This window comes from Calliphora vicina, chromosome 1 (assembly GCF_958450345.1).
Source record: "Calliphora vicina chromosome 1, idCalVici1.1, whole genome shotgun sequence".
Taxonomy (NCBI): domain Eukaryota; kingdom Metazoa; phylum Arthropoda; class Insecta; order Diptera; family Calliphoridae; genus Calliphora; species Calliphora vicina.
Window position 1 is genome coordinate 154499180 of NC_088780.1, and position 25034 is coordinate 154524213.

Below are 25034 nucleotides of genomic sequence, written 5' to 3' on the forward strand. Positions count from 1 at the left end.
TTTTATTATTTAGTTTCTCTCGATCGGTCAAAGAAGTTAGTTGTATTGGCGTAGTGGCGCGTGTCGTTAATTTTCATGTTTTTATTTTGATGTAAAAACAAACGCGTTTCGTGTTAATACAAAATAACTGTTAAATTATAAAATTACAAGTTGTTTATTAAATGCATAAAACAAAACGAATTAAAATTATTAATATATAATTTAAAACCCAAATTAAAAAGCAAAAAAATATATAAAGAATGTTAATTGAATGAAAAAAAAATATACCTACAAAAGAAAAATTCCTACTCAAACAAGTGTTTATTAGTGTAGTGTTAATGAAAACATTTTATTATTAATTAAATGGATACTAAATTACAATTGGATTACCTTTACCTCGCAGCCAGTTCAAACATATAAAGGTATTGTTATTATTGTGTTAATTTAGTTTAATTAAATATAATTAATTGACACTTGCTTTTATTTGTTTTGGATTAATCATTCGTTTTTTTTGGATTATTGCAAATTTCAAAATAAAAATGTAAACAAACTATAAAATTAACTTCCTTTTATAGAGTTTATTTACATAGATTTGTTGTTGTTGCTATATCTCTCTTCCTCTTTCTCATTTGTTTTTTTTTTCAGTTGTTTTGTTTACTATTTGTTTTGTTATTGTTTTTGAATAATTACTGTTATTGTTGTGTGTTTATTTATTCAGTTTCTTTATTGGATTTTAAGTTTATTTTTGTGATTCTTGCAAAATGTCCATTAAAAATTTGTTATTAATTTTTAAACTTGTGCTAAAGTTGATTTGTTTTGTTTATTTTAGTTGTTTAGTGACAAAAATTAATATTTATTGGTTTTGGCAGGCTATTTGCACCATTATATTGGAGTATTACGACTTTTGGAGTGATTAGTTTGATTAAACTAATTCATTATTATGTATTTTTAGTATGTATTAGTAATTTTAGGAATGTTTTCACTAGTTTTAATCTTAGATCTCAAAGTTTAACAATTTGTAAAGTTTCCCAGTTTTGAAAATAATATAGGTATTCGTGCGAAAGATGTAAGACCTTTAAAATTTGGAGTTCATTTAGTGCAATCTTTATTTTTTAGAAGTAATTTGTACATATTATGAAAGCTTACTCTATTGATATTCAAATTTCGTTTTCTTTTATAGTAAAATGTTGCCTTTTTTCTAACCTTCGTTACTAAATCATAATTTTTGTACTATAATGGATATATACATATTTCAAAATTTAAGCTATTTAAAAGGCCTGTCCAATAAATATTTTTGGAAATATGTACATCAATAGTTTGAACAAATTGTTAAATTTAGAATGTTCATAGTTATTTATTGAGCTATTTTTATAAGTAGCTAGGTACCTATAAATTAACATGTAATCTTCTTCCGAAATAGGAAAATTTTTTCCTGAAAAGAAAATGCCTTTAGGTTTTATATGATGTTTGCACAAATAGTTTCAGTATTCAATATTAATTTGCTAAATAGTTCGTGCTATATGACTGTATTTAATTTATGTCATTTTAATTTAAACAATTTACAAATTTCTTACAAAATATTTCCTGTTTTCATTTTTTTTTTGTTACTGATGATTTTCAATTAAATTTATCACCTCCCTAAACATAAAAATACCAAAATAAAAATGACAGACATATCAGCAGCCTGATTAATAAATAAAACCTATAATTTATATACTCTACACGTTTTTATAAATATTTCTTGAACAAAATAAATAAATTATATTTAAATTAAATCAGCAATAAGTAGTCAAAAGTAGCTAGCGGATAGAAAAGAAATCTGTCAGTCTGACATAGACAAACCGAAATCTTGAAAACATCGATCAATACACAAGAAACACTATAATTTGTCTTGTATTTTGTTGATGTTTTACAATAATTTTTATGTTACGATTACAAAATTCATACCAACCAAAAATTTAAAATGCAAATTTTTATTTATTTAATATCTACAAACAAAGCAGAAATAAAATCTATATAAATAAAGGGTGTTAGGAAAGAAGATGTTATTTTTGAAATTATATTATTTATGGGGGATTTCACGTAAAGTGAACCAACTTTTAAAATCGAAAAAACGGCTCATTTTGAAAAAAAAAATCAAAAAAGTTTTTGATTTCGAAAAAAAAAATTAAATTTTTTTTATTTTTTTTGAAAGATTGAAGAAATAGCTATGTAAACTATTTTGGATACAGTTTGCTAAGAACAATAGGTAATAAGTTACATGGATGAGAAAAATCACATGTTTGCCAAAATTTAAAATTTTGACCCCCTCTAACTCCGAGAGTTCTTGACCGATATTATTGAATAATTGTGTCTGAATTACTATTCAATACGTCAAACCTTGGTGTAAATTTCATCAGAAGACATAGATTTTAAAAGTTGGTTCACTTGACGTGAAATCCCCCCATTCTTTAACACAATAACATACAGCATAAATCAATATACATATAAATAAAAACCAGGGGATTACTCCCTAATTCGATTCGAAAGGAAATTGTTTCGAATTCCAATGCATTTAGTACACAATTTCGTTTTCGGATTGAGTAACGCAGTAACCACCAGGGCAAGTTTTTCAAGCAAAAATCTGGAAAATTATGCTTTTGCATATTTAAAGAATAATAAAGCATTTTTTGCTGATCACTGCATAATGAAAATATTCCTATTCAGTTCGAATATTGGTTATAGATCCCACAACATATATTTATATATCTTTTGTGTCCTTATATTTTTATAATTTTCTTTTAAAAAAATTTAATATTTTGTAACAAATAAAGATACAACTCTTTATTGCTACATATTTGTAAAAAAATGTTTCTGGATATTTAAGTGAATATTTTCCCGTTTTTTAAAACTTTTTTTTAATTTTGTTATGCATATTTAAACTTGGCTTGATAATAACGTTAAAAATGTTTTCAATTTAAATTAAAATATTTATATGTATATCCTATATCATTATTGTACAGCTCTTTTAAATATATTTTTTTGTACTCTTAAATTTAACTTCTAAACTGTCCAACTTTCTATACAATTTTTTTTATTGAACCACCCTTTGACTTAAATTCATTACAAAACCACATTTAATAACAAATATTTTAAAGATTTTAAAATAAATCTGAAATGACTTTAGAAAACGCCAATATGTATAAATAATGATCGTGATTCATTAAAAAAAATAAAATAAAACAAAGAAGACGAAACACACTAAACAATTTAAAAAGGTATTTCCTTATGGAAATTTGCAAAAATGTTGTTGATTTAACCCAGTGTTTCAAATAAAATACATAATACAATTTCTTCTTCCACTTTTTATGGCATACTAAATTAAATGAAAGTGAAAATCCCTAAATTTATGACAAAATTCCAACAAGAAATTATAACTTTCCTTTGGTGGTGGCAAATTGGCCTGCTTAACAAAAAAAAATGGCGAATGAGTTAAAGGAAACATCTCTCTTTGAGTGTAAAAATAAAGTGACCATTTGTGAATGTCATAAAAATATCAACAACACATATTGCACACACATGTGTGATGGTGGTGTTGTGTGGTTTTTGACTAACTAAATGTCACTGGGACTTTTCTTTAATTGTTTGACAGGCGAAAAATAACAACAACACTAGTTAGTGCAGTTGTTGTAGTAGTTGCATTACGCAGTGTAATGTATTATGTAGTTTACGAGTACTTATTATGATTTTATTGTTGTAATTTAGTACCATTTCATGGCGCTTGTGACATTTGGTGAAATGTCTTTCTTTTTTTCTTTATTTATAAAGACTTTGAGAATCTCTAAGACTAGGGATTATGTATGTAAATATATTACGTATAAATGTATAAATAAGTGTGTTTGCACATAAATATATTGTACATGTGTGTAAATATTGGTTTTATTTTACATAAAAAGGCGTATACACTCTGTAAAGGTTTATCCAAAAAGGTTGAATTTTATTAGTTTATTTAGTTTTAGGTTATAAATTTATTCTAATAAGTCGTAGTTTTATGATATGCCATAAATAAAAAATATGTGAACATTTTTTAAGGGATTCCACAAGATTATCTTTTTAACAGATATTTATAATAATTTCCAAAAATACATATAGTTTTTGGGGTGTAAATTTTAATAAATTTATAAGAAATTAAATTTAAAAATAATGAATTCAATACGTTTGTTGTACTAAGGAATTAAGACAACGAATTAATTCGTGATGAAACGTTTAATTGAATTGTAAAGAGGATAGATACCTATATTTAATTTGATTTTGAAAATTGAGTTAAGAATTAATTCTTTCGAACCTTTGAAATGAAGTTACTAACATTATTAGGGGGAAAAGTTTTGTTTGGGGAATTTCTATAAGAGTTTCCCATTAAACCCTTTTATGGTTTCGGTAGAGGGTGGATTTTCTTAGAAATAACAAAGACATTTATTTGTAAACAGAAAATGCAGAATTTAAAAACTATGTATAAAACACAAAATATCTAAAATGTCTAGCAAAAGAAGCCAAACAGATAATTAAAAAATCTTAAAAATTTCGGCATAATCAGCATTATCATTTATTAACACAATGACAAATCGGAAATGTGAAAAATTACTGAAAACATATTTTCAAATTCGAATGTGTCATGTTTTTAATATTTATGTCAAAACAGTTTGATTTATTTCACTAAAAATTCTTTTCTAATTTCGTTCAACGATTCTCTCCAAAAATCAATACATTTTTGATCTGTATTCTAAATTTAAAATTAGTTATTATTTTTTGAATGGCTCGTTTTGCAATAAATGCCTTCAGTTAGCGTTAAATAAATAAAAAAATATGCCAAAATATTGTTACGTTTTTACCTTTTAAAAATTGTGGTTTATTTGCTTTAAATAAACTGTATTCTTTTACATAATTGCAAATAAAAGCGATCAGTAGTTAAAAATTTGTAACAAATCTTTATTTATTTAAATTTACACAACAATTTTAATAGTCATTCTTTTAATAAACACACATTAAAAAAAACACTTAATACTGCTGATCTTAACTCTAATAGCGCCTATGATACAGACTGACTGTAACCCGCTGCTATTATTTGTATATACAGTATCATCTTCTAGTAGTTTCACGAATTATCTTAACGGACAGAACTAGAATGTTTTACTTCTAGAGCTTTTAACATCTTTTTTGTTAATGTTAACAGCTTTAAAAGTTAATGTTATTGTTAAACAGTGTTCATAACTGCTTGTTATTATGATGAATGTTGCTGAACGTTAAATTTGAATCGTTAGTGCAAATTCGCAACAATATATTGCTTTATAGAATAAAGTTATTCTTACCTACGTCTATGATATTTTTGTCATGATATACTTCAAAATAAGTGTCAAGAGAAAAAATTAGTCTCCATTTATTAGAGCCATTTTATTGTTATGACAAAATTGCAAATCTTCAACTCAGACAACTTTTTATTGTTAACAAACGTCATTAAATGTTATAATAAATATTTCTCAAATGTAGACACGGGTTTAAGATAAGAGAAATCAGCGAATCTAGTAGCCTACATTAATTTCTGGGTAATTTTGACTTTTTACATCTCATTCCCGTTTTTTGCTTGTCAAAATAGCAATTTAAAACTTTTAAACGAGTAATTTGAATTTTTAAAAAGAAAACTATAATGTTTGTGGGTATTTGGAGGAGTTTTTTTGTTACATTTAGATCTGCATATCAAAATGAGGTCGTATAACCCTGTGGTTCGGTTCATAATATTTTTAAAATAAAAGTAGTGTAGTCGGAAATTTGGTGATTGGTTTATCGTTTATATGTCAGCCATTTAGATTCTATGCTGCCAAAACAATCGCCTAGTACGAAAAGATTGATGAGTTTATTAACAGTAAAAGGGAGAAGTTTTTTTTGTTACAGAACCCTTTTAAAAACCATAGATTTTCTTTGACAAATTAATTTTGTTACAATTGTATTGAAATTAGAAAAATAAAATCTCAATTTTTTTAATTGAATTATCTTGGTTTGAAAAGAATTAATTCCTCAATACAAATTAGAATTTAATTAAGTTTTATAACAATTAAATTTTCTTTTTTTTCGTATAATTTATAATTGTTGTAGCGCTATTAATCAATGACAATCAACATTTGACTTACATTCTACATTTTGGGAGTTTGATATACATAATTACATTTTTATAGAGAATCGTTATTATTTTTGACAATATAAAACCATAACAAAGGCATTAAAGCAACAATCAAAAATGTTTATTTACTCATTTGTTATTTTTAAGTTATGAATTTTTGACAGCTTTACAGGCAATACTACACCCTCGCTGTCATAAAAAAAGAAGTGTTCTTATAATAATATTTGGTTTTCTTTTTTTTATATCTTTACAGTTAAACTTTCAAGCTGCAAACATACAAAAAAAACTTTAACATTTATTTTTGGCAAACTTCAGTTGTTTTTTTCATTGTACATGTCAATTACAAATTTGACATACAATAAATGATGCGATCATTTAAAGATCACACTAAATGATCAATTAAAAAAAAAAATAACAGCTAAAGCAATATTAAATGTTTGTTTAATTTAAAGCAAGCAGTAAAAGTTAAATGCGAAAAATAACAAGAAAAGGAACAACAGCGAAAATAATAAAAAAAAACTAAAGCACCACTGTGACATTTTTTTAATTTCATTTTTATATGAATGATAAAATAAATGATTGTGTTTAGTTAGCCTCAATTATCTTTAATTGTTGGCATAATTTGTCAACATCGTGAAATTAAATTAAACGATTTTTCCAGCACAATTGAGAAAAGAAATAAAAATAAACCAAACGAACTAAAAATACATGAATGTGGGTCCATTTGACTTTTCGCACAATTACTGGCAAAGTGACTGATCAGTTATGAATGATAATTAAAATAAACATGCCACTGAATGTTTTAAATATAGAAAACTAAAAATAAAAAATAAAGAAAACAATTTCAAAACTCGTTCATAATAATGAAAAATTAAAAAAAAAATTATATTAAATTAAAAAAATCTTTACTAAAATTTAAATAATTTCTTTAAATTAAATATGGCCACTCTTTACTTTTCTAAATCTGCCATAATCTTGTCAGATTTCTCTAAAACTATTTACAAACATTCAAAAATGTTGCCTTTTATTAAACAAAAATGCAAAAATATATTCATTGCAACCGGTCGCAGTAATAGTTTATGTTTTAAATTCTTGATCGTGTTATTAGTTTCTTCGTCTTGGTTGAATTTATCTTCGGGTGCTTCATTACATCACAAAGAAAACCGCAGTGCGGGTTTATTTGCTTTAAATAATTTTACGGATTTATATGATGCATCATCGTCGGCTCAAGCTTCAGCTTCGTCTTCTATAAAATCCATGGATTTAACAAGTGTTGAACTGAATAGTATTGATGTGGGCGAATTTGATCCTGCCTCCTCATCAAGAAATTTACAATTGGGTACAAAAGAAAATACAGGTAAGTCGGTTTTTTTTATTTTTAAACTTAAACACTTACACACAATTATCAATAATAATATTAAATTTTTAAAAAATATGTATCTGACATAATAATTGTAATATTTTTATACCCACCATCAAAATCGATGGGAGGTATATTGATTTTATCATTCCATTTATAACATAACGAAATATTGGTCGTAGAACCAAAAAGTATATATACACTGGGTCTTCATAAGATTCTAAGACGATCTAGCTATATCCATCCGTCTGTCCATCTGCTGAAAACACAATCTTACACATGCTGAAATTATTGGTAAGATTTGTTTGGTATTGAAAATGGGCAATATCGGTCCACCTGGCCTTCATACAAATTCCCCACGGGATACTGTTTGAGCAGTCATAAATATATTGGCCATCCTGATAAAATTTTGCACAAATTAGTTTTAAATACTCTCAAGTTATTCTTTAAAGTATGGCCGAAATCGGGCAACACTTGCGCTAGTCCCCATACAAGGTCCGCCGCATAAAATGACTTCAACATTCATAATTGTCTTATAATAACACTGTGCTCGAATTTGACACTTTTTTTCGTCAAGCGGTACGGGTTAACCTAATTCGGGTACGCTGAATCCAGTGGTGCTCTTTTTTTCGAGATATACCGTTATTTTGAAAATGGAGGAGGTTTGCACGTTATATATTTGCGTAACTCAAAAACTGTTTAGCTTATTGAATAAACTAAAGAAATCAAAATTCCGAAATAAAATTATAAGCAAGATAGAAACTTTTTTAATCTCATATTTAAGAAATATATTTTTTTTTTGGAAAAAAAATAATTTTTTATAAAAATTTCGAAATTTTAGTTTTTTAAAACGGCATCAAAAATAGGTGCAGCTATGCTATTAATATTTCCTACAAAACAAGCCACAAATGATTAAAATCTGTCAACAAATATGTGTTCGTTTGGAAAAACTACGTAACTCCACTTTTTGCGAAAGTTGAGATAACGCCAAAAACAGAAAGTACGTTGCATTTACTAGCAATCTGTCAGATCGAAATTTTGATAAAGTTTCTCATTTAAAAGTTATTTTCATGTAAAAACTTGCTAACTGCATGTATTTATTGAAAAAACAAGGTAACTCCATATTTTCTCAAAAATCTGAAAAATTTTAAGTTTAAAACATAGAGAAAATATACATAGAGCGGAAACTAGAAAAAAACTCAAACAAAAAAATTACTCAAAAAAGTTATACATACGAGTGTTGTTTTTGTTTTCACATAGTTTTTTTACTAATACATTCTCACCACTTAGGTTTTTGACAACTGAGTTAGGTCTTTGACAGGAGAGTTTCCGCTCTATGTATATTTTCTCTATGGTTTAAAACGAAGTTGTTTCGAAAACTAAGAGAGAAAGAGCTTATTTTTGATATGACAATGAGAATAAAAGGAAAAAATATTTTTGGAAAAAACTGGGTAACTCCATTTTTTCGTAAAAAAAGATAAATTAACGTACTGACTCAAATAGTAAATTTATCACAAATGGTTACTAAAGTTGCCTTTATTCCGTAAAATATAAAAATAAATTAAAAAATTCTTTTTTTTTAAAAAACAAGGTAACGATTTTCGGTTCTGATGTCCAAAAATGAGTTTAATGGAACCAGAAATCTTCAAAAATATTTAAAATTGTTTTTTTTAATGCGCATGCATAATAACATAAATTCATATTAAATAATTAGTGAAATATGTTTAAAACTTTAAATGTGTTTTTCTCGTGTTTTCATAAAATGGAGTTACCAAGTTTTTCCAAACCACCACAGAAATTTTGATTTTATACAGAAAAAAAAGTAAATATCCCCTAATAGCATTTCAAAATGTTTTCCCCATATTTTTGCAAAAAGTCTTCTATAAATTTTTTAATTGTTAAAAATTTTATATATTTTTAAAAACAAGATAGAATTTTCTACACGTTGATATCATCCTCTTAATAAAACAATAGTGTATAATTTTTTCGCCATTTCGAAATAATCGAGTTTAAAATTTTTGTGTTAGTGGACATCTAGAACAAAAGTAATATTTTAATTGATCTTTTGACCCACTTTGTCGAAATAGAATTTCACCAAATTTTGACCACATATGTACATTCTTATTATGCAATAAAAAAAATAATGGTGTACATGCTTATACACTATTGTTTTTTTTTATTGATGGGACGATATATAATATGTATATCTTATATTTTCCACTAGTCAAATTTATGGATTCAAAATCAACGTTTTGTAATATATTTTTGTGCACTGCATTGCCGACTATTGCAGTACTAAGGCCCTAATTTTGTAAATCACGTCACCAAAGTGATATTTATATGGAAAGCAAAAACAAAATTTCAAAAATTTTAAAAATTTGTTTTTGTTTTATAAACAATCAAATTATAAAAGGCAAATCAACGCTTGAATTTTGGTGCGTTTGTTCTGTTAAGAATTTGTATATAAAACAAAAACAAATTTTTAAAATTTTTGAAATTTTGTTTTTTCTTTCCACGTGATTTACAAAATTAGGGCCTAAATATCGGAGAACACTTCAAGATGTAGCTAATTACTGCGAGTTATGTATTTTTTACAATATCAGGGGATATTTGTTTTATCTGTTGTGAATAAAATCAAAAGTTGTGGACAGATTTGAATCAAAAATATTTTATTTTTGCCCAAAAAAATTTATATTTATAAAGCGACTGTGCAGATAAAAAATTTTGTATTTCTTAAAGGTAATTTTATTGCGAAATTTCGGTTTTTAAGCTTATTCTAGCACAGTGTAATTAATTGACGATAAACAAGTTTTATATGAACCTAAATTCTTTCTACCAACTTTTGTGATGATCGGTCCATAATTGACCCTATAACAGAAAAATATTTCATTATCAGTAAATAATGTATATATAATGATATTAACATAAATTTCGACATAATTCATTTAAAATTTTACAAAATTAATCACTCTATTAAATTCTGTACAGTTCCACAACCGATTCTTGGGTAAAAAAAATTCGGCACAGCTGAATATAACACTTTTACTTGTTTTTTTGTCTGTAGTTTTCTCGACTTAATGTTGTTGGTTGTTTGGCTTGATTTAAAACTGAAAACTTTGATTTTTTTCATATAAATCTAATGTCTGGTTTTATTGGATTTTGTGGTTGTTTTTTATATCTGTTGTTGTCAGAAGATACCATCAAAGTCATGACATCATATTTCAAAATACTATATAATACAATACATACAGAAATACTACATATAACAATGCAGTTTAGGTTTTATTTTATTAAACACACTCTACATTAAGCAATTAAAGGTTTAAATATGATTTTTCAAATTAATAATAACACAAACTGAAAATGCTATAGTTAAAATTCTGGCAAAAGATATCGATTTATAGAAAAATAAATTATTTTGAAACCTGCTGCTAAAGTGCTTGAAAAACTATGTTATCGAGTTGATAATAATAGGATTGTAAAATATGACATATTAAACAATATTTTTTTAAAATATCTTTAAACATTTCTTCTAAGGGCAATTCAAATTCGTTTTCTACCCTATTAACCATGATTTTGCTTTATTTCTTATAGAATTCTAATTTAAGAACATACATAACAACCAATACACTTGTTCGGTTTCAAAAACTCTTTTGATTTTTTTTATTTTAGTTTGTTTTTATTATAAAAATATACTTTATTTTTTTCTGGTAATTTAATACCTCATTTACTACTTGAGTTCCTTTATAGGAGACTCTTTCATAATACAACACATAAGAAGATACTTTAAAACGTAAGCGAGTAAAAAGACCCCAGCTGCTTGTTGTTTGTTTTATATAGTGTGTTCCTGCTTTAAAAATAAAATGATCCTCCTCATTATAATTCGTTTTTGTTTTCATTTTTATCTGTTTTGCTTTTTATGAAATTTTGTGTTTAGTTTGAAAAAATTGTAATCTCATTTGCTCATTTTTTCGGTATTTAGACACGCAAACAACATCCGTTTTATTAATGTTCTGAAGTGATCTTCAGATTTTCCACAAATTTTGTTCGTGTGCATTTGTTTTTCGTTCAATAAGCGACAAAATCAAAGTATAAACTTCCTTTACTTTTTGTTTTTATACAATAGGTATTATTTTACTTAAGGTAGACCTTTCTTTGAAAGTACTTAGTTGTACTTAATATTAAGTATTTGTCATTACTATCTACTACTTGTTTAATGTTTGTCGTACTGGTAGTGACATCCATCAAGTCCATCACGTTTTTGAGCAAAACCGTGGCGCTTATTGAAAATTTTAAAAGATTTCCCAGCAATTTAGTTGTTTCGAAAAGCTGGCTTAAAATGGGCTTTTTGGATAAACTTTAAATATATTGGGTGTATGACTTAAAAATGCACGATTTTGAAACATTTGTACAATATAAATTTAATCAAAGTATTGGCCATTGTTAGCTATGACATTTTCTCATATTTCTGGCTGCATAGGGATTCCGAGCCAACAGAACTGATCATCTTTTGAGGCCAAGAATGAATCAAGCCAATACCGGATACTATGTTTTGAAGTGCAGCGTATCCCACAGAGAGCGTTCTGCATCGATCAAAACAGATAGTAGTCGCATGGGGCAAGGTCTGGACTATAAAGCGAGTGAGGCAAAACTTCCCAACCACTTCATATTTAATAGTTTTTAACAGGTATTGCAACATGTTGGCCGAGTGTTGTCATGTTAGAATATTACGGCCAGACATGACCGCATATTCTGGGCGTTTTTCGGTCAAGCTCGCTTCAAACGAATATGTTTCATTCGGTAAAGGTTCCCTGTGATGGTCTCATCAGATTTCAGCAGCTCATAATACATAGGATTCTTTTGGTCCCACAAAATACAGTGCATTACCTTAACGCTATGTATATTTGGCTTAGGTATCGATTCGGCTGGTTGGCCGGGCTTCGGGTTATCGTAATGGAACCATTTTACTTCGCAAGTAATGCTTCGGTGCTAAAATTATTTTGTTTTATAATATTTCATACATACACAATCGTATTTCAAGGTCTCTCAGCTTCAATTCATATGCTGGCCAATTTCCCTTCTTTTAGATGAATCCAGCTCCCAATGTTTTGCAAGCTTTCGTAGAGTTTGACAACAATCTTCATGGAGTAATGCCTCCAATTCTTGGTATTTAACTTTTTTGGTTGGCCTGGGCGATCTTTGTCTTCCGTGTCAAAATCACCGGGTGGAGCAAAACTTCCCAACCACTTCCAACACTTCCACTTCTGGGCGTTTTTCGGCCAATGCTCGCTTCAATTCAGTTGCGTTCGGTATAGGTTCCCTGTGATGGTTTGGTCAGATTTCAGAAGCTTTTTGCTTCCACCAAATACAGAGCATTAGCTTAGCGCCTTGGATATTTGGCTTTGGTGTCGAATCGGCCGGTTGGTCAGGCTTTACATATGATTTCTTACTCTTCGGGTTATCGTAATGGATCCATTTTTCATCGCAAGTAATGAATCGGTGCAAAAATGATTTTCTTTTATAGCATTCAAAAACCATTTCGGACATGCAAAATCTTCTTTCAGGTCTCTGGGATTCAATTTTATGATACCAAATTTCTCCGCTTTTGAATGAATTCTGCTGCTCGCAATAATTTGCAAATTGCTGCTAGATGATGATTTTGCAAGCTCTAGTTGAGTTAGACAACAATCCTAATGGAGTAATGCCTGCAATTCTTGATCTTTAAAATTTTTTGGCTGGACTGGGCTATAATGACTTTCGTGTCAAAATCACTACTTCTGAACCGCACAAACCATCTCTTGCACTTTTAAACACATTAACCTTAAGCTTCTGTAAGCTTTCGGTATGGTTTAGCTTCACTTTTTTCAAATTGAAAAAGTAAAGCAAAACATCTAGCATATGACGCTGGCACAAAATTCGAAATTATTGCAACAAAAGAAGCTTTGTTATTTTCACTATAATTTTTAATTCAAAAGATAAGCCATCTATTGTAAATTCAGCATTTTTAAGTCATACACCCTATAAGACAATTATGACTGTTGAAGTCATTTTCTGAGGAGGACCTTGTATGGGGACTAGGGACAAATGTTGCCCGATTTTCGCCATACTTTACAGTATAATTTCAGAGTACATAGACCTAATTTGAGCAAAAATTTATGAGGATTACCGCATAATCTGCATATTTATGAATGTTCAAATAGTATTCCGGGGGACATTTGTATGGGGGCTAGGGGAAATCACGAACCGATATTGGCCATTTTCAATACCAAAAATCACCAACACAGTATATTTCAGACAGATATTTCCTTCCGTATCGTGTATTCAACAGACAGACGGACGGACATAGCAAGATTGTCTTAGTATCTTATGAGGACCCATAATATATATTCTAATGTGGGTCTGCGACCAATATTTCCATATGTTACCAACGGAATGACAAAATCAATATACCTCCCATCATTTTTGATGGTGGGTATAATAAATATAACACAAAAACCAAAATCAATTTGTATGGATATCAATATGTATTCAACTTTCTTTAAAAGGAAGATTGGATTGAATTGAATAACTGTCAGTCTGTCTAACTAACTCACTGACTAACTGACTGACTGACTGTGTATCAATGAATGAAGTTCAGGGTCAGTAATATTATTGTACAGTTTTTGTTTGTTAATATTATTTTTGTTTGTATATTAAATTCGTATAAAAATAAACATCAAAATATTGAACAATTTGCCTTATTTGACATACGTTTTTGTAATGTCAATAACTGATAATTTCCGCTTGTGTGCTGGTGCTTGTTTTAAAATGTGGTTTAAATTTGTGTGTTACAGTTTTTTTTTTAAATTTTTATCAAAATTCAAATATAGATTTTTAAAATAAATACAAGATTGTTTAATATTTCTATAAATAAATCATAAAAATGTACATTTTTGTGTCTACTGTAATTTAAAAGAGATTTGAAAATGTCTTTAATTGTATGAAAAGAAAGTGATAAGTGATAAAGGTCTACAATTTATATAGATTTTCTTTATGTTTTTTTATGGGAAATGTAACACGAGGTCGGAGATAGCTAAATGTTTAACTAGTTGCTTGTGTAAATCGATTAGTTTTTAGCCTTGTAATGGAGTTATAACACAAATATTGAGTAAAAATCATAAATTGAATGAGATACATTTATAAAAAGTTTTTACCGAAATCCAATTTTCATAAATACAAAACAATGCAAAATTTTCACTGTATTTCTTTAAATTTTTTTAATTGTTTTAGATGATGTAGCATGCTGCCTTTCGTTTACTAGGCTAGGAGCATTCTTATCCATTTTTGGGAAACCATTCAATAAATTCAAGTTATTGACAGTTCTATGATTCCATACAAAAGACTCAGTATTGCGACTCAAAATTAATAATATTCAAAGTTTAAAAATAAATCTTTAAAGGTGCTCATATACACTTTATGCGAGACATGGCCCTCCTACAGTTTATTGTTGGAATAAAAAGGGAACAAAATTCCCTTAATATGGAAAAAAGTACCAAAGTCATACCAAAAGACCTTATCAACACAGAGTATTTCAGTCAGATATTTCCTCTCTTTTTCCAGCAGACAGACGGACGGACATAGCTAGAGCGTCTTAGAATCTTATGAGGACCCAGAATATATATTCAAATGTGGTCTGCGACCAATATTTCTATATGTTACCAACGGAATGATAAAATCAATATACCTCCCATAATTTTTGATGGTGTAACACAAAAATCAATTTGTATGGATATCAATAATAAATTGAGGGAATAAAATTCCCTTAATATGGAAAGGGCAAAGAACAGAGCTTAAATGGTACATATCCACCTTTTAGTTTATTTTGTTTATAAATCTAAAAGTACCCATATAAGGAACCTTAATATCGAAGTTGGAAATTGAGTTTTCAAATAAGTCAGAACAGAGTGAATGGAATTTGAAGCATTTTGGCCCTTAGGGCTTGATTCTGAATAAATGAAATAAATAAAAATAAAAAAAGTCAGAAAATATTCCGAATAGCCAAGAAAGCCATAAAATGGATGCACATATGAAAGCGATGCAGAAAAAAGAGTTCTGGGACTCCGAATGCTGCAAGCAGCAAATTTGAAAAGTGATAAGTTTAAAGGAAACTGTTTTCTGTTAGAGGGTGCAACAGACAAATCCGAGCTTCAGTTCATTTTTATAATAAACAGCCTATAAAAATCCCTTAAACTTGAAATTTGCCAAAAAGTACCAGTAGTAAAAAAGTACCAATCTGAAAGTGCAACAAACAGAGTATAAACGAGTCATATCCTTCTTTAAACTTGAAATATCAGGGATCTTAATATCAAAGCTGTAGATTGAGCTCAATGCAGCTCCATGACATTTCAGTATTACTAATTTGTTTGTAAGGAATTTAAGGAAAAAACTAATTTACTATTATATAAATTGCTGATACAGATGTTTCATTTAAGAAATATTGCTCTAGATTTCTCAGCAATTTCCAACAAGTGAACTTTCTGTGTTTAAGTCAGGCGCGAATCCAGATTCTTACCACTCCCAAAACCGAAATGATTTAATATAAAAAAGGAAAAAAAGAAAAATGTAAAATAAATTTAACTTTATTCTCCCCCCCCAAATGGTTGGCCTGGATCCTTGCCTAGAAAGGAACTTGTAGATGTGGTACTTTATCAAAACAACTAGTGGACACTTCATCACTTTGTCAGCAACTGAACTATTCGTGTAGAAAATGTCAGCAAAGTTAATAATTTCTTTGTCTTATTAATTGCTGATGCTTCAGGTGCATTAGGATTGTCAGCAATCTTCAACAAATTAATGGGCTGGCAGTATTTGAGGAAATAAATTGAAAAAGACATCATTAAGACATATCAGCACTTTGTCAGCAGCTCAACCATTAGAGTAGAGATACTCTGGAACGTTAATGGAAAAAACACAATCCAATCACTGTCTTATAAATTTCTGATTCACATGTTTTATTTTAAATGTTTCTAAGAAATCTTGTATTGGCATTGTCAGCAATCTCTCCACAAATTGATGGACGTTTAGTGGTGTTTAAGTGCTGCTCTAATACTATCTGATTTGTTGCTTACAAATACACTCACCCCTTCTTTTCCTCAACCGCCATCCCCCCCCCATTAGCATTTAATTTATGTACAATTTTCCCACATTTTATTACTCCTCCAATGCTTTAGTAACTGTATCACCACCACTAAACTCCAAAACAACAACTTTAAACCAAAGAGAGAAATAATAAAAAAAACATCATCATCATGATCATCATCTTCCATACATATGACAAGATAAAGTGAAATAAATTGCAGCTTATACATATTCGTAATAAAAATGTTGCCCTACACGACACTTAAGATAATTTCTTTCTATCTATGTTTTTTTTTCTGGTTTTTAATACAATTTTATTTCTCTTAATGAACATTTAAATCGACTTCTCAATATTTGATGGGTCTGAGAAGATGAAGAAGAAAAGAAAACAATCTTTTATTTATTTTGTATGTAAATTGTATGACTTTATAATCGGTTTATCTATGTTTGTACAATGTCTATACTACTCGTATAATGGATTGAGTATTATTATATTTACATGCAGCAGATCTCTGGTATTGCTGCATTTATCAGTTCGAAAAGAAATTGAAAGTGTTTGCTAAAGGCTTTTCTCGGCTTAAGTTTTAAAAATGATTTAAAATCAATTTTTAAAGTATTAGTTACACTTTTCATTTCTCATGTAAAAACATAATTTTTCAATACTTTTTGGGGGTATTATTAAACTTGTAAGTTTAAGCCATAAATGTGTCATTTTTTATTTATACATATTTTCGAAATATTATTCTTATAACAAGTACTTTTACTTGCTGCTTATTTATTTATTTTTTATTAATATTTTTTAACCCACGCTACTTTTAACTTTCTAGGTAAAATATTTTAAGTATTTTATATTTCTTAAATGTGTTTAATTTCATTAAGTTTTTCTTTCCTTCTCTATTACAAAGTATTTAAACTTTAAAGTTATGCTGAACACAAAAAAAAAAAAAAATACTTTTAAACCTACACTTTTCTTGTCTTTCTATTTAATTTGAAATTTGTCTAGACTTTAAAGCTGGTACTTTTTCATAGTAAAAAGAAAACCTTATTTATAGTACATGAATTTTATGAGTTTTTTTTATAATAAAATCTATTATTCAGATATTTAAGTGTTATTTAAGATTAATTTTTTATGAGTTTTATTTTGAAATTTGGATTTAAGTTGTTCAAAGGCTTCAAAGATAAATTAGTGTTCCAAACAAGTTTGTGTTTTAAATAATTTGAAATCTTTATATAATTTATTTAATTATTGTTAATGTTATGTAATTTGAAAACAATCTTTGTTAAAGTCTGACACTTTTAGTTTTTTGATAATGTTCGAAAATTCAAACTTAATATCGAATTCTTAAAATAAAGCAGAATTTTAATTTAACTTTGAAATATTTTCAATTTGTTACCCATCTTTTTGAAAATAAACTTTTCGTACATTATATTAAAATATTTTGCTTATTATTTTATGTTTTCAATGGAATTTTATGAAAATATTTGTAAAATTCAATAAATGTTTGTATAAGAAATTGTAAAAAAGTTTTCGAACATTGATATTTTAAAGAAAAGTAATATATTTTGCACTAAATTTTGTGAAATTCATTAGTTAATTTAAATTAAAAATTTGTTCTACGATTTTCGAAATTTATTTCGAATTTTCGAAAATTCCTATTTTCGGAATTTGACAAAAGATTTAAAAATCATATGATATTAATAAATTACATCAGAGTTTAGATTTTCAATATTCAAAAAATTTGAAAATAAAAATTTCGAACATTGAAATTTTTAAACAATTATATACATACATTTTAGACTTATATTGCTTTATTTCATAAAACAATTCTACTCCAAAATTTTTTCATGATTTTTGCCATTCTGAAATTAAATTCGAATTTTCGAAAATTTTCGAACATTGAAATTTTTTAAAAATTTAGAAGTCTAATTGCTTTATTTCATAAAACAATTCTACTCCAACATTTTTTTCTGAAATTAAATTCGAATTTTCGAAAATTTCTAAAATATGTCAACAGGGAACAACAGAGTGTTTCAGAAGTTTATTTCAATAAAAAAAATTAATTTACATCGTGTTAATGCTAAATAAAATCAGGTCAAATTGATATTTCATGCTAGATTTTGAATTTTTAATAATTTTTATAAAAAATTCAAAAATAAAATTTTTCGAACATTAATATTATTTTTCCTCTCTCTTACTTTATCATAAACTTCGAAATTTTGAATATCATTGAAAGATTTTCGAAATTTCAAAGTTAAATTCCAATTTTCGAAAATTTAGGAAATACAATCTAAATAGTTTAAGTCAAATTATTTTTTTTTCAAATAATTTAAATAATTTTATAAAAAAATCGAATATAAATTTTTCGAACATTGATATTTTATAAAAATTTACACATTTTGCACTTTATTTTATAAAACTGCTACTCAAACACTTTATTATGATTTTTTCCATTTTGAAATTAAATTCGAATTTTCGAATATTTCTAAAATCATTATGATTTTCCAAATTAATTTCGAAAATTGCCGTACTAAATAATACTAAATGTACATCATGTCAAATTAATATTTTCTGCAAGATTTTGGTAAATTTTTCATAATTTTTATAGAAAATTTTAAAATAAAATTTTTCGAACATTAATATTTTATATAAAAATTTATTATTTTTCCTCTCTCTTACTCTATTTATTTAGAAAATTAAATTTATCATAGTTTCTATGATTTTCGAAATTTCGAAGTTAAATTCCAATTTTTGAACATTTATAAAACATCTTATAAATGGTTTAAATGCTATTTAAATCAAGTCAAATTCAATTTTTTTTAAGATTTAGAGATTTCAATTATGTATTTGTTTTATAAAAAAATCGAAATAAATTTTTCTATCATGAATTATAAAAAAAATTGTATAGTATTCACTAATTTTGCTTTATTTCATTAGTAAATGTAAATTACAAATATTTCCTTTGATTTTCGAATTTAAGAGGGGCTAAAATTCATGTTTTATTAATATTTTACATGAAATTTTGAGTTTTTAATAATTTTTTTAATACAAATTCGAAAATAAAATTTTTCGAATATCAATTTTTAAAATGCTAAATATTTAAAAATTGATTATTTTTTTATTCTTCTGGTCCTATATAATGATTTTTCATGCTCTTGTTGAGTTTGACAACAATCTAAGAAAAGCAAAACTTCCCGCATATTTTATGAATTTTGTACTTCAAAATTATTGCAAATAAATGTTTAAATTTATGTTTCCTGTAGCATGTTTTTTTATACAGATTTAACATTTCTGAAAATTCCACAAGTTTTAGCTAAATTTTCAACACCTATGACTTTAAGTGGAATTGTTTTGCTTACACTCAAACTAAAAGTTTTTTTTTATATTTAAAGAAAAGGAGAGACATCAAATCATGCCACCAAAACGACAAAAACAACCTCATCTATCATTTAACACATTTTCCCTATCTAAACAATAAACTTTTAATATTGTATAAGTAAAAAAATAAAAAAAATGAAGATCCCATCTCATGCATTTAGACATTTAAATGTCATAAATTCATAGATTGTTAAGCATTTATGTCTGAAAAAAAAAATTACATAGTTTTGAAAATGAAAGAAAAGAAAATCTCTGGAGGAGGGGTTCTTACTCCAACATGAAATGAACTCTTGTATTTATTCTTTTCAAAATTATAAAGACTCGTAAATAAAGCAAGAAAAGAAAACAAAACAAAAGATCTCCTACATTGAAAATCTCAAAATTTGAAAGTATCAATTAAATAAAATGTAATAATTATAATTTGGAAATTATTTAAATTTCTTTGATAAGTAAAATGTAACATTTCTATAACAGGTAATAATTTTGTAAATAATTTTCGAAATATAAAATGCTGTTCTTTTGTGTTGTCCCCTGGCTGTATGATAAAGATTTTTATCAATTTTAATGTTTTTGTAGTCTGTCTGGCTGCATGGCTACATCGATCGTCTTCATTTCTTTAACCCTTCATTATACACCACTGTCTTTTACAAAAGGTCTTCCTTTATGTGTCTCTTCATATTGCAGAATTTATTTTCCTTTTTCTTTTTTTTTTGTTTAAATTAAATGAAGAGAAGTCCTATAATTTTAAAGAATAAAATGAATGAAAACAGGTACTCTCGCTACTTTCTACCTGTAGGGCGTAAATTCTTTTTTGTTTTAGCCGGTTTTATGTGTTTTGTTTTTGCATGTAAGTAAAATTGTTGTTAATTCCGTAAATTTCCTTAAAATTCTCTACAAAATGTGTCAAGTATTTAGTTTTTGTATAAAGAGGTGTTTGCTAAAGGTAAATTTGACACGTTTATGATTTGCTTTAGCAACTGCAACAAATTATATTTCCGGCATAAATTAGAGAATGGGAAATCTTAGAAGAAACAATGACTTAGCAGGAAGCTAGAAAGATTTTAGCTGCTTTATTTGTTTTAATCAAGTACTTAATTTATGACTTTAGAAATCTTTTGTTGTATTAAATTATTAACTAGGAAAGAGATTGTTTTGCAAAATAAAAAGGAATTTAATAGAATTACAATTGAGCTTGTCTAAATTGAGAGATAGTGAAAAGGACCCCATACCAAGAGAAATAATATAGTTGTACATGATCATTGCAATCATTTTACAAGTCTAATTATAATATTATAATTTCGAAATTTACTTAGAATTTTTAAAAATTACCCTAATACATATACGAATTATATAAACTTAATATTTGAATTCTGATTTTGGCTTTTTAATAATTTTGAATACAAATTTCGAAAATAATAGTTTTCGAACATTAATATTTTACATAAATATTTATTTTTTTTACTCTTCTTGCTCTATTCATTTTCACAATTTAAATTTAACATAGTTTCTATAAATTCTAAAATTTCGAAATAAAATTTAAATTTTCGAAAATTAAGGAAAAACATTCCAAATATTTTAAAGGCTAAAATTAAAATTTTTCAACACATTTAGAGATTTCTATAAAAAAAATCAAAAATAAATTTTTCGAACATGAAAATTTTATTCAGAAATTGTTGTCACTTATTTTACTTTATTTCATTTGTAAATTAATATTGAACACATTTCCTATGATTTTTGAAATTTCAAATTTTTACTTTTTAAAATTTTTTATAAAAAATTCGAAAATAAATTTTTGGAACATGAATATTTTATACAAAATTTGTATATTATTTACTTATTTTACTTTATTTTGTTAGTAAATTTAAATTAAGTGTTTTGTAGGATTTTCGAAATTAAATTTTAAACCAAAATCGATTTTTTACATTGACAGATATTGAAACAAGTAAGAAAGTATGGTCGGTCAAGCCCGACCATATAATACCCTACACTAAGTAAAAGAGCAAACAAATGTTTCTTTTAAAATTTCAATAATTTGTATTTTTGAGTGATTTTCGGAAGTGGGGTTATATGGGGGCTATGACCAATTATGGACCGATCACCATGAAATTAGGTCATGTGATTTATGTCTATATTAAAGTTAACTATGTTGAATTTTGTGTGTTTACCAACATTTTTAAGCGATTTATGCACGTTAAAGTGATTTTCGGAAGCGGGTCTATATGGGAGCTATGACTAATTATGAACCGATCGTAACAAAATTTGGTGACATGAATTTTGTGTATATAAAACTTATTTGGAGCGGAGTTTGTGGAGATACATATATAAATTAAACATTTATGACCGATAAAGTCCAATTTCGGGAGGACATTCGTATGGGGGCTAGGTGAAATAGTGGACCAATTTCAGCCAGTTTCAATAGGCTTGGTCCTTGAGCCGAAAAAATAATATGTACCAAATTTGATCGAGATATCTTCAAAATTGCGACCTGTACTCTGCGCACAAGGTTTACATGGACAGCCAGCCAACCAGACGGACGGACGGACGGACATCGCTTAATCGACTCAGAAAATGATTCTAAGTCGATCGGTATACTTTAAGGTGGGTGTTAGACTAATATTTTTGGGCGTTACAAACATCTGCACAAACGCATAATACCCTCCCCACTATGGTGGTGTAGGGTATAAAAATAAGAAACAGTTCGGGTGACTATCCCGAAGTAGTGATTTTTATTTAGGGCCATCAATGGTTACAAAATAAGGTGTGTTATTTTGTAACCATTGTAACTACCTAACTGATTACTTGATTAGCTACATATTAATTTTCACATGTATGTGTCCTACGCTAACCCCTATTCTAAAGGTCAGAACCTTCATAGCCATATAATAGCTACATAAATACAATCTAATAGTCCGTTTATAGTAGTTTATTTATCCTCAGGGAACTGACTTATTGCACAGAGAAAACAGATTCGTGATAGCAAACGAATTTGTTTCCAATCGAATGATTCGGTTGCACACATAAAATTTTTCAGTTCTAACAACAAAAAGTCAGTTGATAAAGAAGAATTTCAGTTGAGGCAACCAAACTTTAGTTACCCCTTCCAAAATATGGTAGCCACAACTGTAAAATTCGGTCACTAAGATAGTATCATTCGATTGGCAACAAATTCGGTTGCTATCACGAATCTGTTTTCTCTGTGTGGTTACGGGTAAACAGTCCTTTTAACACGTATTGTAGTGAGTAAAACACTTTTGTCTATTCAAACTGTGAAGCCTTTAGACTTGTTTGCAGATACACTCAGAGTCATTGGTGGGAATTGAACCCACAACCTTCAGATTGATAGTCCAGCACACTATATCCTAGTCTATCGTATCCCAGAGAGAGCGTTCGGACGGGACATGGTCTTAGGCAAAACTTCCAAACCACTTATTTCTAAATAGTTTTTAACAGGTATTGCAACATGCGTCTGAGTCTTGTCATGATGGAATGTTAAAGTTTCATGTCTGACTGCATATTCTAGGCGTTTTTCGGTCAATGATCGTTTCCAACGAATCATTTGGGTTTGATACAGGTTCCCTTTGAAAGTCTGTCCAGTTTTCAGGTAAAGACCTAGGCTTTCTTTTGAGCAAAAAAAAAAAAAAAAAAAAAAAAAAAAATAAAAAAAGGGCCCATATTGGAAAAAATTTCGATTTTGCAAAAAAAATCCAAAATTGTATTTCTTGAGTTATAAACTATTTATTTTGATACATATCCCACTCGCATCACACTAAGGGACTAACAATATCTTAAAGGAATGGACCTAAGCTTTTGACTAAAAAAAATTTTAAAAAAGGGCGCATTTAAAAAAAAATTCGATTTTGCAAAAAAAATCAAGAATTGTAAGTCTTTAGTTAAAAAATATTTATTTTGATAGATATCCCACTCGCATCATACCAACGACCAAAAGGGTCTTCAAGGAAAATATCTAAGCTTTTGTTTGAGCTAAAAAAAATAAAAAAGGGTGCATTTTGAAAAAAAAGTCAACAAAGTTTTTGATTTTGCGAAAAAAGTCAAAAATTGTATGTTTTGAGTTACAAAATATTTATTTTGATAGATATCCCACTCGCATCCCACTAAGCGACCAAATAGGTGTTCAAGGAAAATATCTAAGCTTCTAAGGCCCATTTAAAAAAAAGTCAAAAAAGTTTTTGATTTCGGAAAAAAAAATATTAAAAATTTTTTAATTTTTTTTCGAAAGATTGAAGAAAGAGCTATCTAAACTATTTGGGACACATTTTGCTAAGAACAATAGGTAATAAGTTACATGAATAAGAAAAAACACCTGCTTGACCAAAATGTCGAACTTTGACCCCCTCTAACTCAGAGAGTTCTCGACCGAAAACTTGTGTCTTATTTACTATCCAATAGAACTAACCTTGGTGCAAATTTCGGAAGACATCGATTTCAAAAGTTGGTTCACTTAACATGAAATGCCCCATATATATTTTGTGGTCAGCCAAATTACTGTCTTAAAGGGATGCATTGATTACTTGTAAATTTACTGGGTAGCTTAATTATTCCATCGCTAAGTATTTGAACTCGAAATTCCTTAGTAAGAATTTGAATTTTTCTTTATCTAAAAAATTCTTTCTGATGAATGTTGAACAATAAAATGCAATAAAAAATTAAACTGATTTGAATCACATAAATCACCAAAGTATAAAAATGTTCAGCATAACTAAGAAAATTTTACTTGTTCGCATTGTAAATGTTTGTGATTGGTAGTAAATCTATATCAACGGCAGGTGGTAAGGTTTTAAAAGTCGACAGCAGAGCCAGAATATATAATATTAAAATACATATTTGACTTATAAAGGATGTTTGGAATTTTTGTACAATTTTTTGGTGGATTTAAGCTAAATAACAACAGCAACTAACTGCAACATTTTTATTGCTTAAGACCATAAATCAAATAAATACACACTAATTTTGTACGAAAAAATACCAACGATTATTTTTATGATCAGTTTCTGTTTTAGTCTCTCGTTTGCTTTATTGTTGAAACGCATAAT

At 27.5% G+C, this 25034-nt stretch overlaps 2 protein-coding genes across 2 annotated transcripts in view; both read left to right on the forward strand.

The window, feature by feature from the left end:
- Nucleotides 1-22: 22 nt before the first annotated feature.
- Nucleotides 23-25034, forward strand: part of T48 (FU domain-containing protein T48) — a 152027-nt gene continuing 127015 nt past the window's right edge. Inside the window, exons 1-2 of the mRNA XM_065516238.1 lie at nt 23-401; nt 6384-7487. Of these exons, the coding sequence (XP_065372310.1) occupies nt 7070-7487 (418 nt within the window). The 5' untranslated portion in view covers nt 23-401; nt 6384-7069. The remainder of the gene's footprint in view (nt 402-6383; nt 7488-25034) is intronic.
- LOC135964143 (aminopeptidase N) overlaps nt 7359-25034 on the forward strand; it is a 327697-nt gene continuing 310021 nt past the window's right edge. The window contains exon 1 of the mRNA XM_065516233.1: nt 7359-7487. The gene's annotated coding sequence lies outside the window, so the exon portion shown is untranslated. The remainder of the gene's footprint in view (nt 7488-25034) is intronic.